Source organism: Trichogramma pretiosum, unplaced genomic scaffold (genome assembly GCF_000599845.2).
Source record: "Trichogramma pretiosum strain Unisexual culture from Peru unplaced genomic scaffold, Tpre_2.0 scaffold31, whole genome shotgun sequence".
Taxonomy (NCBI): Eukaryota; Metazoa; Arthropoda; class Insecta; order Hymenoptera; family Trichogrammatidae; genus Trichogramma; species Trichogramma pretiosum.
The window spans coordinates 159,396-174,831 of NW_019641631.1; the positions used below are offsets into that span (position 1 = coordinate 159,396).

The 15,436-nt window shown below is 41.3% G+C and overlaps 1 protein-coding gene across 1 annotated transcript; it reads left to right on the forward strand.

The window, feature by feature from the left end:
- Positions 1–12,643: 12,643 nt before the first annotated feature.
- On the forward strand, positions 12,644–15,436 carry LOC106652302 (cilia- and flagella-associated protein 36). The gene is made up of 5 exons (XM_014371179.2): positions 12,644–13,333; positions 13,487–13,662; positions 13,745–13,941; positions 14,037–14,427; positions 14,505–15,436. The coding sequence occupies exons 1-5, from the start codon at positions 12,928–12,930 to the stop codon at positions 14,826–14,828; spliced, it is 1,494 nt and encodes a 497-aa protein (XP_014226665.2). The 5' UTR covers positions 12,644–12,927; the 3' UTR covers positions 14,829–15,436.

The following is a 15,436-nucleotide window of genomic DNA, read 5'->3' on the forward strand; positions in this document are numbered from 1 at the left end:
AATTATTTACCGAGAAAAGTGCAAAAAACCCTCTAAAATGGCCATTTTTTCAATTTCATTTATTATAAACAATTTCAGTTAAATCGTATCTTGCATTACATCAAAATGTAGGTCTTTTTGCGACAAAAAAAATGAGCTTTTAAAAGTTGAAATCGGACTTATAGTTTTCGAGAAACAGTCATTTGTTTATAAAAACACTCCCTAGGTCCTAGGCGATATCTCGATTGTTAGCAACAATAGCGAGTCCGTTCGAAGCGCAAATGAAAGTTTAAGACTTGTACTTATACGTAGTAAAAAGTTTAAGACGGAAAATCGAAAAAACATACGTTAAATAATGCGATGAAAATTCGGTACTTTTTATGTTATGAACAAATAGACGCAGAGCGTCAATTATAATAGTTAGCCAGATAATTCTTTTTTTGTTCAATAGCTGACATTGAAACGCAGATTTTTAAAAAAAAATAAACTTGCATAAGTGCTTTTTTAACGAAAATAGGTTTTTTTTTCAAAAAATCATTACTTCGTTGTTATTAACAATTAATGAATCAAACCAACGTGGTTACATTCTTAAATACTTATATTTTACAATGACATAATAATAATTTTGATCTCTCGAAATCTTAACAATAATAAAATTGTACAAAGTTGAAGCCGCAATTTCTGCGCTGTCAAGTGGTGGGGGTTGCGTCGCGTTCGCTGGCGTCTCGACGTTTGAGTCCGAGACTTCAAATGAAAAGAGATATCGTCCGGTGCGAGTCGACGTCCAAGACGTCTTCGGCGATACGCCGCTGAGACGGGCGGTACGCTACGACAACAGGATGCTCGTCGATTGCCTGCAGAGAAAATGAGGCAACCGAGGATATGAACAATAAAGAAATGGGATGTGGCAGATGCGATTTAATCGAAGCTTACATTATCTAAAATCACAGAATTAATCATACGTAAATTATTGTAAAAAAAAGATTGTGTTATTGCCGCAACGGCCGTGGTCACAATAGTGATGGGAAGGCTATCAGACATAGATTGAAAGCACTTGATGCACGGCAGCACTAAACTCAAGAAATCCAATCAATCCATTTTTGGAAAAAATAATTATCTGCGCTCAATACTCTTCTGCAAAGAGTAGTCTTTTCTAAAAAGAGTAATCTGAATGAATGACTCGTTTTTCAAATATTTTAAAAAGAGTAATATTTATGGATTACTTCATTACAAAAAAACTTCTCCCTGGAATTGAAAATAGCCACATTTACATGTCGGTACTGCGAATCAAAATGTTAACGTTAACAAGAATATTTCAACAGTGCTGAAGGAAAAGAACCATGGCAAAAAGATCACTTTCGCCGTAGGTGGAGAAGACTATTTCAAGGTATTTATAAGTGGAATTCAGTTGCTCCTGCGGTGGAGTAAAATTATTCGACATTTTTAAACAAACTATGAACTTGCTCCTAGTGGATAGTAATATTAAATGACATTTGTCACAAGCTATACCCACGCTCCAGAGGTCGAGTAAACTCATTTAAGGTATGAAAGTAAAATAGAGTTTCTCATTAGGTGCGTCGAATTTTTCGACTTTTCCAACGAGCTATGCACTTGCTCGTAAAGTAAAGTAATATGAAATGACATTTGACACGAGCTACACACTCGCTCCAGAGGTCGAGTACACTCATAGAAGAAATGAAAGTGAAATAGAATTTCTCATTGGGTGGCGTATCATTTTTCGACCTGCCAAACGAGCTATACACTCGTTCGTAATGTACAGAGATATGAGATGACATTTGTCACAAGCTACAAACTCGCATCAAGAGCTCAGTACACACATTTGAGGTATGAAAGTGAAATAGAGTTTCTCATTACGTGGCGTAAATTTTCTCGACTTTTTGAACGAGCTATACACTTGCTCGTAATGTGAAGTTTTATAAAATGACATTCGCCACGTGCTCCTAACTTTCGCCGTAGGTGGAGAAAGCTTTTTCAAGGTATTCGAAGATGAAATTAAGTTGCTACTACGGATAAGTAAAATTTTTCGACTTTACGATCGAGCTATACTCTTGCTCGCACTGTGGAAGAATACGAAATGACATTTGTCACAAGCTACAAACTCGCATCAAGAGCTCAGTACACACATTTGAGGTATGAAAGTGAAATAGAGTTTCTCATTACGTGGCGTAAATTTTCTCGACATTTTGAACAAGCTATAAACTTGCCCGTAATGTGGAGTTTTATAAAATGACATTCGCCACGTGCTCCTAACTTTCGCCGTAGGTGGAGAAAGCTTTTTCAAGGTTTTCCAAGATGAAATTAAGTTGCTACTACGGATAAGTAAAATTTTTCGACTTTTCGATCGAGCTATAATCTTGCTCGCACTGTGGAAGAATACGAAATGACATTTGTCACAAGCGAGACACTCGCTCTAAAGGTCGAGTATACTCAATTAAAGTATGAAAGGGAAATAGAGTTTCTCATCACGTTACCCAAATTGTCTCGACATTTTGAACAAGCTATACACTTGCCCGTAATGTGGAGTTTTATAAAATGACATTCGCCACGTGCTCCTAACTTTCGCCGTAGGTGGAGAAAGCTTTTTCGAGGTATTCCAAAGTGAAATTAAGTTGCTACTACGGAGTAAAATTTTTCGACTTTTCGATCGAGCTATAATCTTGCTCGCACTGTGGAAGAATACGAAATGACATTTGTCACAAGCGAGACACTCGCTCTAAAGGTCGAGTATACTCAATTAAAGTATGAAAGGGAAATAGAGTTTCTCATTACGTTACCCAAATTGTCTCGACATTTTGAACAAGCTATACACTTGCCCGTAATGTGGAGTTTTATAAAATGACATTCGCCACGTGCTCCTAACTTTCGCCGTAGGTGGAGAAAGCTTTTTCGAGGTATTCCAAAGTGAAATTAAGTTGCTACTACGGAGTAAAATTTTTCGACTTTTCGATCGAGCTATAATCTTGCTCGCACTGTGGAAGAATACGAAATGACATTTGTCACAAGCGAGACACTCGCTCTAAAGGTCGAGTATACTCAATTAAAGTATGAAAGGGAAATAGAGTTTCTCATTACGTTACCCAAATTGTCTCGACATTTTGAACAAGCTATACACTTGCCCGTAATGTGGAGTTTTATAAAATGACATTCGCCACGTGCTCCTAACTTTCGCCGTAGGTGGAGAAAGCTTTTTCGAGGTATTCCAAAGTGAAATTAAGTTGCTACTACGGAGTAAAATTTTTCGACTTTTCGATCGAGCTATAATCTTGCTCGCACTGTGGAAGAATACGAAATGACATTTGTCACAAGCGAGACACTCGCTCTAAAGGTCGAGTATACTCAATTAAAGTATGAAAGGGAAATAGAGTTTCTCATTACGTTACCCAAATTGTCTCGACATTTTGAACAAGCTATACACTTGCCCGTAATGTGGAGTTTTATAAAATGACATTCGCCACGTGCTCCTAACTTTCGCCGTAGGTGGAGAAAGCTTTTTCGAGGTATTCCAAAGTGAAATTAAGTTGCTACTACGGAGTAAAATTTTTCGACTTTTCGATCGAGCTATAATCTTGCTCGCACTGTGGAAGAATACGAAATGACATTTGTCACAAGCGAGACACTCGCTCTAAAGGTCGAGTATACTCAATTAAAGTATGAAAGGGAAATAGAGTTTCTCATTACGTTACCCAAATTGTCTCGACATTTTGAACAAGCTATACACTTGCCCGTAATGTGGAGTTTTATAAAATGACATTCGCCACGTGCTCCTAACTTTCGCCGTAGGTGGAGAAAGCTTTTTCGAGGTATTCCAAAGTGAAATTAAGTTGCTACTACGGAGTAAAATTTTTCGACTTTTCGATCGAGCTATAATCTTGCTCGCACTGTGGAAGAATACGAAATGACATTTGTCACAAGCGAGACACTCGCTCTAAAGGTCGAGTATACTCAATTAAAGTATGAAAGGGAAATAGAGTTTCTCATTACGTTACCCAAATTGTCTCGACATTTTGAACAAGCTATACACTTGCCCGTAATGTGGAGTTTTATAAAATGACATTCGCCACGTGCTCCTAACTTTCGCCGTAGGTGGAGAAAGCTTTTTCGAGGTATTCCAAAGTGAAATTAAGTTGCTACTACGGAGTAAAATTTTTCGACTTTTCGATCGAGCTATAATCTTGCTCGCACTGTGGAAGAATACGAAATGACATTTGTCACAAGCGAGACACTCGCTCTAAAGGTCGAGTATACTCAATTAAAGTATGAAAGGGAAATAGAGTTTCTCATTACGTTACCCAAATTGTCTCGACATTTTGAACAAGCTATACACTTGCCCGTAATGTGGAGTTTTATAAAATGACATTCGCCACGTGCTCCTAACTTTCGCCGTAGGTGGAGAAAGCTTTTTCGAGGTATTCCAAAGTGAAATTAAGTTGCTACTACGGAGTAAAATTTTTCGACTTTTCGATCGAGCTATAATCTTGCTCGCACTGTGGAAGAATACGAAATGACATTTGTCACAAGCGAGACACTCGCTCTAAAGGTCGAGTATACTCAATTAAAGTATGAAAGGGAAATAGAGTTTCTCATTACGTTACCCAAATTGTCTCGACATTTTGAACAAGCTATACACTTGCCCGTAATGTGGAGTTTTATAAAATGACATTCGCCACGTGCTCCTAACTTTCGCCGTAGGTGGAGAAAGCTTTTTCGAGGTATTCCAAAGTGAAATTAAGTTGCTACTACGGAGTAAAATTTTTCGACTTTTCGATCGAGCTATAATCTTGCTCGCACTGTGGAAGAATACGAAATGACATTTGTCACAAGCGAGACACTCGCTCTAAAGGTCGAGTATACTCAATTAAAGTATGAAAGGGAAATAGAGTTTCTCATTACGTTACCCAAATTGTCTCGACATTTTGAACAAGCTATACACTTGCCCGTAATGTGGAGTTTTATAAAATGACATTCGCCACGTGCTCCTAACTTTCGCCGTAGGTGGAGAAAGCTTTTTCGAGGTATTCCAAAGTGAAATTAAGTTGCTACTACGGAGTAAAATTTTTCGACTTTTCGATCGAGCTATAATCTTGCTCGCACTGTGGAAGAATACGGAATGACATTTGTCACAAGCGAGACACTCGCTCTAAAGGTCGAGTATACTCAATTAAAGTATGAAAGGGAAATAGAGTTTCTCATTACGTTACCCAAATTGTCTCGACATTTTGAACAAGCTATACACTTGCCCGTAATATGGAGTTTTATAAAATGACATTCGCCACGTGCTCCTAACTTTCGCTGTAGGTGGAGAAAGCTTTTTCAAGGTATTCCAAAGTGAAATTAAGTTGCTACTACGGAGTAAAATTTTTCGACTTTTTGATCGAGCTATAATCTTGCTCGCAATGCGGAAGAATATGAAATGACATTTGCCACAAGCTAAACACTCGCTCCAAAGTTCGAGTACATTCACTTAAGGTATGAAAGAGAAATTGAGTTGCTCCTGAGGGGGCGTAAAATTATCCGACATTTTCGAACAAGCTGTACACTTGCTCTTAATGTTAAAGAATAGGATATGACATTTGCCACAATCTAAGAAGTCGCTTTAATGGTCGAGTACATTCATTTGTGGTACGAAAGAGAATTTGCGTTGCTCCTGAGGTGGAGTAAAATTATTCGACATTTTCGCACAAGCTATACACTTGCTTGCTATGTGGAAGAATATGAAATGACATTTGCCACAAGCTAAACACTCGCTTCAAAGGTTGAATACATTTTGTTCGATATACATCGAACAAATATATTTTTAAAAAAAAACGAAGGCTGCATAGCAACCGTTGTCTTGTCGTTCGGAGTAATGATCAATAAATTCATTCTCCAGGTAACCGGGCAAAGAAGAGGAGCTACGCTCATCGCTCTCTCTTTCTTTGTTATATTAATCTCATTGATTACATTAAATCATAAATTTGATTTAAAGAGTGCTCTCAATTGAGCAATGTTGTATTTTTTCCCAAAAATAAACGTGAGTTTTTTGAATACGATTTTTTTCACGAAAATCAATTGTGTCTTTTCGGAACAATTTCGGGATCTATCAACCTATTGACGATCTCGCCACAACATTTTTTGGTGCCTCGACCAGGATACCACTTCATACCACTACGCTTCACAACGAATGTTACGACCACGCCAACTCTACAATCGACAACGACGACTTTTCTCACATCTCATCCCAATCTCCATCTTAACCACTCCGTTTACCGCGCTGCCCAAGTCCGGCGGTTCATAACCAGTAAAAATTTAAGTACAATTTAAAAAAAACTTTTGACGTTTCGTGCAGTTCGTTAAGTATAACCTTATATATGCCTTCTAGTCCGTTGTTTTTTTAGCTTCAATTATCATTTGCCATCGAATAAAGCATTTGAAAAACTTAATTAGTTATCAATATTTTTTCTTGCTTGCTGTGAAATTCGTGTGTTCTCTGTGATAAAAATTTCATGCATTAGCAATGGCATCGCGAATTAAAACGATTAACCAAAAAAGAATATCTCTGAAAGGACAAATCACTCAGTTAGAAAGGATTGTGAACGTTCATACCGATCAGAGCGAGCCATTAAGTCATACGGAACTTGCGTCCGCGAAAGCACGTTTTGACCGGGTAAAAATCTTATTTGAATCATATGAGGAATCGCACGATGAGCTTGCAATCCTTGACGGGCCGGGTGAAGAAAATATAGCAGATTTTGAGCCAATACAAACACGATATTACAATCTTATCGGGAAGTGCGAATTGTTGTTCCCCAGTTCTTCAACGATACAAAATTCCTTGAATGCTACTTCAATAGTCTCGGGGGACAAGACGCACAGATTAAAATTGACAGTAGCGGATTTACCTAAATTTGACGGAGACGTCACGGAATGGCTATCAATTAAAAATTCGTTTACAGCAATGGTTGGCACGAATGACATTTCAAAATTGCAATAATTCCTGTACCTACAAAATTGTTTACCGGGTGACGCATTACAAAAAATTTCGATTGATAACGTTAGCGAGGAAAATTATGATTCTGCTTGGCAATTGTTATTGGACGCGTACGATCATAAACGAATTTTGATGGTAAAACACTTGGATGCAATTTTGAATTTACAGCCCGTTCTCGAAAGTTCTCGTCGGAGTCTAACCAAGCTGACTGACGAAATGCGTCAGCACGTGAACATGCTCGCGACATTAGATATAAAGCTCGATGAAAATTTATTAATACGTATTTTAGAACGCGCTTTGCCTAATGATATTCGATCGAAATGCGAAGAAACATTAGCATTGGATCAAATACCGATTCTGAAGGAACTGTATACCTTTATATCCGAAGCAGCATTTAGGTTATTCACGATCGAACAAAATGCCATCGGTCAATCAAGTGTTAAAGAGAGCGGTCAAAAGCGTTCATTGCCATGTACAGAGTCCGGTGCAAATAAACGTAGCAAGTCTGACAAGGGGGCGAGAGTTTTATTATCTGACTTATCTGAAAATTGTCTAGCTTGGATAAAGAAAAACACTCTTTATACCGTTGTCATGCTTTTAGAGTAGCTAAAATTCAGCAAAGGTGGGAAATTGTTAAAAAAGCTGGTGTTTGTCGAAATTGTTTATCGAGGCACAATGGCGAGGGTTCGTATTTCAAATGCAAGAAGTGCGCGAAATTTCACAACACTCTCTTACATCGCGACGTCAGTCAACCTCCAGAGAAATCGAAAGCTAAGAATCCATTATGACTATATTCGGAGAATCACAAGCTTGAATTTGAATCGCTGCAGTCTCAATTAATGTTAACAGCACAGTTGCGTTTCAAAGATCCTAAAGGGAATTTCATAAGTTGTCGGGCTTTACTGGACACTTGTTCGACGCAAATTTTATTACAGAAAAGCTCGTTAATAAACTCTCTTTGAAGCCTCATCCATGCTCGTTTTCGGTGGAAGCTATGAACAATTTGAAAACTAAATCCTTAGGAATAGTACAATGTACATTTAATTCGATTCATGGCGATTTCAGTAAAACGTTAACTAGTTTAGTTATGTCTAAAATTACTAATCGTGTTCCTGATGAAGTTTTCTTGCGAGAATCAATGAATATACCAAATAATATAAAATTAGCCGATCCGCAGTTTCATATACCAGGAGAGGTTGATCTGTTAATTGGTTCAGGTGCAACATTATCTATGTTTTCAATTGGTCAAATTAATTTAAATCAAAATAACGATGATTTGGTATTACAAAAAACTCGGCTTGGATGGGTTGTCGCAGGAGGAATGTCGAATTGCAAGGAAGCCGTGTGTCACGTCTCGAAGTTAGAGAACTTAACGGAAAAATTTTGGAAATTAGAAAATGACTCGGATAGTGATGATAGTAAGGAGACTCACGATTGCGAAACACACTATATTAATAATACGTATCGAGAAAATTCCGGGCGTTATGTTGTAAAATTGCCATTTCGTAAAGGCGTTGATTTGGGGTAATCTAGAGCTCTAGCATTTCAATGATTTATGCCCAGTTGAAAAAAATTGCATGGATATCCACGTGGAAATCCACGAGGATTACTAATCCTCGTGGACCATACAGGGATTCCACGTGGATCGTACAGGGATTCCACGTGGATCATACAGGGATTCCTCGTGGATCGATCATGGGCTGAAAAAAATGCAATCCCCACGGATATTCGACTGATCCACGCCGATTTTTTTTCAATCCTCGTGGATGTGGAACTTGTTCGCGAGCACGCGCTCGAAACATCCGCGGAGATTTGCGGCGAATCACCACGGATTTTCGACTGATCCATGCTGATTTTTTTTCAATCCTCGTGGATGTGGAACTTGTTCGCGAACACGCGCTCGAAACATCCGCGGAGATTTGCGGCGAATCACCACGGATTTTCGACTGATCCATGCTGATTTTTTTTCAATCCTCGTGGATGTGGCGAAAATCAACGAGGATTTGCGCGAAAATCCCCGTGGATCGATCGAAAATCAACGAGGATTTCCGTGCAAATCCCCGTGGTTTACGTACGTGGACTCTTTATATGATCCATGTTCGATCCACGTGGAATCAATGTCTCATCCTCAAGGAATCCCTGTATGATCCACATGGAATCAGCGTGGATATTCCACGTGGATATCCACGCAATTTTTTTCAACTGGGTGAGCTTACAGAAAAAGTTCAGTTCGGATCATTCGTTGCAGTTAGCGTATACAGAGGTAATGGATGAGTAAATTCAAAAAAGCCACATGACACCGATAAATGATGATTCAACAGCTGGTTATTATTTACCTCACTAGACGTTTAAGACGCGCTCCGCGCGTATCAATTTTTTTATTTGTGTTTTGAGGTTAGCAACTTTCAGGCGCGCTTCGCGTGCGTACATCTTTCAGTCAGTTTCGAAAAAGTTGCTATTATGACCGTAGATGTCACTTTATTACGTTTCGACTCGAGTCAAAAGTCAGTCGACCAATCAGAGGCCGAATAGATTGGCTTCACTTTTAGGTCCATCTCTTTTTTATAAGTTAGATCATTCTGTCGTGAAAATGTCAAGTACAACAACTAAGGTTAGAGTAGTATTTGATGCTTCGGCTAAGACGAACTTAGGAATCTCGTTAAATAATTCACTAATAACTGGCCCGACAATACAAGCAAAGCTTTTTGATCACCTTATTCGGTTTCGTACTCACAAATATGCGTTAACGGCCGATATTGTTAAGATGTACAGACAGATCTGGGTTCATGCAGATCATCGTAAATTTCAGCGTATATTTTGGCAAATAAATGGAAAAACGCAAGTGTTTCAGTTAAACACAGTGACATTCGGTGTGTCCTCAGCTCCGTTTTTGGCGATAAGGACGCTGCATGAGCTTGCGAAAGACGAAAAGGAAAGTTTTTCAGTAGGATCGGCCTACGTTGTTGCTTGATTTCTACGTCGATGATTTTATTTCAGGCGCGAACACAATCGAAGAGCTTTTAATTTTACGAGACGAAGTACAGTAGGCCCTCCGTATTCGCGGATTCAGTATACGCGAATTCTATATTCGCGGTGTTTACCTGATGCCAAACACAACTTTTTAGTTAACTTTTGCATTTGTTGTTTACATTTTTTAAACGATGGCATTAAATCCTTATAAAAAGTTGCACACAGACATGGTTCGGCGAATAAAACAATCCCGCATTACGGAATATTTTGAAAAATGCCAATAAAATAAATACTTTCAATTATTGAATATTTTTGTTATTCGACATTATTATTATTACATGTATTATTATTTTTTTTCAATTATTCGCGGATTCCGTATTCGCGGTGTTTTTTAGGAACCTAACTACCGCGAATACGGAGGGCCTGCTGTAATCGGAATTTTGAAAAAAGGTGGATTCGATATTAGAAAATGGGCGTCTAATTCGGACAGAGCTTTGCGAGATTTGAATGAGAGAGATGGTAATAATGATTCATAAGACGTTAGGAGTCGCTTGGAACGCAGATCGAGATGAGTTAATTTATTCCGTCAAACCTATAGAGAAATATACGAAAGTTAATAAACGAATGATTTTGTCTAGAATTGCTCAAATATATCTGTGGTGGAAAGGCCTAACGAGATAACTCCATTTTTCGTGTTTTCGAGAAAAACGCGTTTTAAGTTGCGCACGAAGGCCTAGCTAGACGCGGACGACTAAAGATCTGTATCTATGACATTTTTACCTATTATGAGGTATCTTTTGAACTATGTACTTGTGAAATTGAAAGACGCATCATAGTGATGATACGGAGCAAAAAATATGGACTTATCTCGTTAGCCCTTTCCCCGCTTAGCAGATAAGTCCACTTTTAGCGGTCACACTTTTTTCAATATTGATAATTTCGCTTAGTTTGTGATCAAAACCTCATGTAATGATTTTTCATTGATAAAATAGCTCATTTAACGTTATACTGGTGTTAGATCTCAAATCTTGCAACGAAAAAAGGCCACACTGAAAATCGCGAAAATGGCCCCTCGCGTATCAAATGTACCAATCGTATAGTGAAATTCACAACATTCGAAGAGTGTGAGAGCCATTTGTATGTTGGAATATCATTTTTTTCCATTTTCAAATCAATCCAGACTCTTAATCGCATTTTGGAGCTCGCAAAGGTGGACTTATCTCGTTAGGCACGGTGTTATATTGAACGATAGGTGCTCTTTTCAGCTTTTATTCGATTGCGATTGTTCATTTTTTTTTGTTCAGTGTGAATTTCTTCAATTGTCATCGAGATAAAATGAAACGTATTGATTAGTGACTTTAGGAACCATCGAAGACAGGATTTTCGAAGTGGTATTCATCGATTTTCAGGAAGATCGATCAAGACAGAAGAAAAAAGTTTATTTTTATAAGTGAACCTGAGAATATTTAGATTGTACGTGTTGTATCTTCGGGGACCTTCCGTGTCGTACACGAAAATTTTCCTGAAAATTTTGTTAATAAACTCGTTGTAGAAATTTCGAGATTTCGTCCACGAAATTGTTGATAGATAAAATAATTGTTTTGGAAAATTTTGTTCGTGCATCGTGTACCAAAATGCCCGGAAAATTACGTCGATGAACTTATCCCGGAAAATCCAAATTTTCATATCCGAAAATTGTTGAATACATGAGTTTTCATAAAATTTTCGTGTACGAAAATATTTTCGTCCACCAAATTCCCCTGAATAGCCGGACCCGTCACAGAAAGCCCCAATTATTCTAAAAATTTTCGGGACAAATCTGACATCGGAAACAACAAGTTTTTCATATTTGCGGAAAAACAATTTTTTTTTAGCAATTCGACTTCACGGAGAATCGGCCATATACTCGGTAAAAGCAGTAATTTAAGAACTCCGGCCTACGAGCGCGACATAATTAGCTCGCCCACGAAGGGCCGCTCGTCACATCTTATACCTTGCACAAATAATCCTTTATAATTGAGCTAGCCAGACGCTTAGTGTGCAGGTTGTACACATGGCATGTGTGTGTGTGTGTGTGCGCGTGCTCTATACAATTGGCGAGCTCTCGGCTCGCGCGCGGCACTCCAAACTCGGGGGAGGAGGGTTAAGAGAGCAAGAACACGTCATCCGCAGTGGCACTCGAAAAAAAAAATAGACCACATGCAGCTGCAAACACATATACGCTTGCTACTACTGCCGCTGCAGCTGGCTCAAGATACCATCCTCGTAATCAATAATAAGAGCGCGAGCTACACAGAGCCGCGTGTAACGCGCCGAGCTTGCGGGCGACTCGTCGTGCTTTCATGCTTTCGTGCTTCGGAACAGTGACTCTATCAAGCTCGAAATGTAACTGCACACAGCGACGACTACACCGCCGACTCGGAAGGCATTCACTTCATTCATCGCGCAGCGCGACTACGCGTGCGACACATATATAAAATATAAAAAAATAAGTATCGTAGAGCAGCGGCGCAGCTGTGTTACGGAGGTGCGCGATCAGGCGCGCGTCCGAGTACATAATACCGATTACCGCGCGTAGTACATACGTGTTGCTATAAGCATCGTGTTGTGGCCACTGCGGCACCGTCGGTTGCCACTGGTGACGGCAAAAAAATCTACGCTCGAGGCGTAGGTGGCATTGTACTAAGCGAGCGTTCAATCGCGGCGTCGTCGGTGCGGGCAGCGCCGCAAGGAATAAAAAAACAACAAAGGCTCTATAGGCCGGAGAGCTGGACGGCGCGACGTCGCGAGGCCGCGCGAGTGCTTGCGGAACAGAGGCGATGACTCGCTCCTTGACACGCGCCCTCGAGCTTCCATTTAACATCGTACAACTCGACGTAGGCAGGTTCGCGCGCGGCCGCCAACGCGTAATCGCTCGGCTATAACAATATCGAACCGGTAAATACGGCGCGCGTAGGTGTGTATAGAACGCGAGGCACATCGTCGCACGTATGGGTCAGTCGGCGGTCCGAGCCGCCAACAACAATAGCTCGCAGCAGGCCAGTGCAGGCAGCAGTGGCGGCGAGCTCGAGAAAGCTTCCTCCACCGCTGGCGCTGCGCCCGATCACGACGACGCTCCTCATCGGCATCAGCAGCATCATCAGCATCAGCCCCGTCGTCGTCGCTGCAGTCGTCCGGACGCCGAGGATTATCGGCATCTGCCGAGCTGCAGTCACAAGCCGCCGCCTCGCGTCCTCTTCAGCCAGATCATGTCCGAGAGCGGCAAGGCCGAGAGCATGATGATGACGAGCGAGCCCGACGACGAGATCGCCTGGGTCTTCGACTCGCTCATCGGCTTTTTGCACGGCCCGATCTGGTCGGCCCCGCTGCTCACCTTCATCGAGGACAAATCCTTGAGTAAGTATCGATATTATCACCGTGTGGATCGCGCGTAATACGCGGCGGATGTGAGCGACTATAGCCGCTCGGCTCGAACGAATCGATCCGCGCGTGCAGTTTTCATTAATTTTACAAGCTCCGCTGCTATTTACTCGATTCGCAATAATGCAGTATTCGAGCCCGAGACGCAAGACTGCCAGGAGTATCGAGAGGTCTACCAAGATTACAAGAACCTCGTCGATCTGCTGCTCGGTTGCTACATGGAGGACATGGAGATCACGCCGGAGCAGTTCGAGCGAGCCTGCACCATGAACACCAGCTCGAGGATCGGCGTCCAGTTTCAGCAAGTACGCGTATATAATAGTTGCAAAAATCGATACTCGCACAGAGGGGCTCTTTGTGCTTATAAATATCGCTTCCATGTTTTAGAGCTTGTTCGAGCAGATATGGGCCGCCAACGAATTCGAGATATTCAAGCGCATGATGATTCAGAAAAATCTGGAGCTTCAGCTGCAAGCGCTGCGGATGATCGAGCAAAAGTACGGCTTGACTCCGGCGTCGTTCACCAACGAGGAAACCGGCAAAGACGACGATATGCCGATCGAAGAACTACTCCGTACCGATCCGTAAGTTTCGACTCGCAATCGCTCGACATTTTTTTTTTTTTTTTTTTAATCTCAACGTTCTGATTTTCAACGCGTGAAAATCGCGTGTGATCCAGGACACCGGCTAGCAACGAAACAGAAAAGGAGGAAATGGAGGACGTGGTAGCACCGCCGCCTGATTTGGACATGGACAAAGCCGAAGAGGCGGTTCGACAAGAGCACGAGCGTCTCGCCGCGGAATATCGCAACGAGAGCGCGCTGCTCATGGAGGCATTGAAAAATACCAGCGACGAGCCGAGCAGCGTCGAGTCACCCTTGCTCGAGCAAGAGACCGAGTTCAATGGAGAGCAGCAGACCCGAGAGGAGTCGTTGGAAAGTCCAGACGGCGACGGTCCTGCGGCGACGATAGCCGCGGCGAGTGCCGCGATCACCGCTGCTATCGCCCCGGCTGCGGCGGCGGCAGCCTCGAGAATCCCCACGGCGGAGATCATCAACGTCAAGCCCGCGGTAAGTACACCCTATAGAGCGCGATAAATTTTCTTATCGTCATTTCGTTCACTACGATTCGCCACTCCCTTGGTCAGAAGGAGGACGTCCTCAGCAAGATCGACCTGCAGAAGCGCCAACAGTACCTGAAAGCTCAGCGCGACAAGCTCGTCGCCCTCAAGAAGCAAGCTAGAAGCCACAAGCTGGAGTCGGCGGCGGACATCGGCGGTCACGCTGCCGGCGGCGGCTCGTCTTCGAGGACGGCGCGTCCGAGCTCGGCGCGGGTCGTCGCCGAGGCTGCGATCGACGGGAACCAGGCCGAGCTGTTGGCTCAGCAGCAGCAGAACATCATCGACGCGTCGGTGCTGCAAGTCCGCAAAGCCTTGGCAGCGAGACTCAAGGCGGAAGTCGTGCAAAAATGATGTGATGATGATAATAACGGACAGATTGTACTTTTGGTGTAATTTTTGTTTTCCATATATTTGTTTTTCTTTTTTACGCCTTATATAATTCCTTATTCGTTCTTTATCATCACATAATCTTGTATATCACTTTGCTTTGTAAAAATTCATTCAACTTTATGCAATTGTTGACACACTTTGTCCAGAGTATAGGGATTATACAAGGTATTACGTGTTTACTGGATTTTCTCTCTCTTTTTTTCGTCCTGGCTAAAATCGCATATTACAATATATTACTTTGTCAGTATTACAAATAACATATACAATATACGCATCAGTAGCGGTTAGTTAATGATGATAATGATAATTAATAATAGTAGTAATAATAATAATCAATAATAAAAATTCTAATCTCTGCTCGACGTCGGTTCTCGCGAACAAAAACGGATTGTTCATTTTATACTTGCTTTTAAGATCTACAATGTTGTTGATGATGATAGGTAATGCCCTAAAGTGTAGAGAATATAGATATAGATTATTTCTGTATTTAACGCATGGCTGAAACATGAGCGCGTACGTCGAACGTCGATCATCAAAACGTGTACTTATATAAACCTGTGTAAAAATTT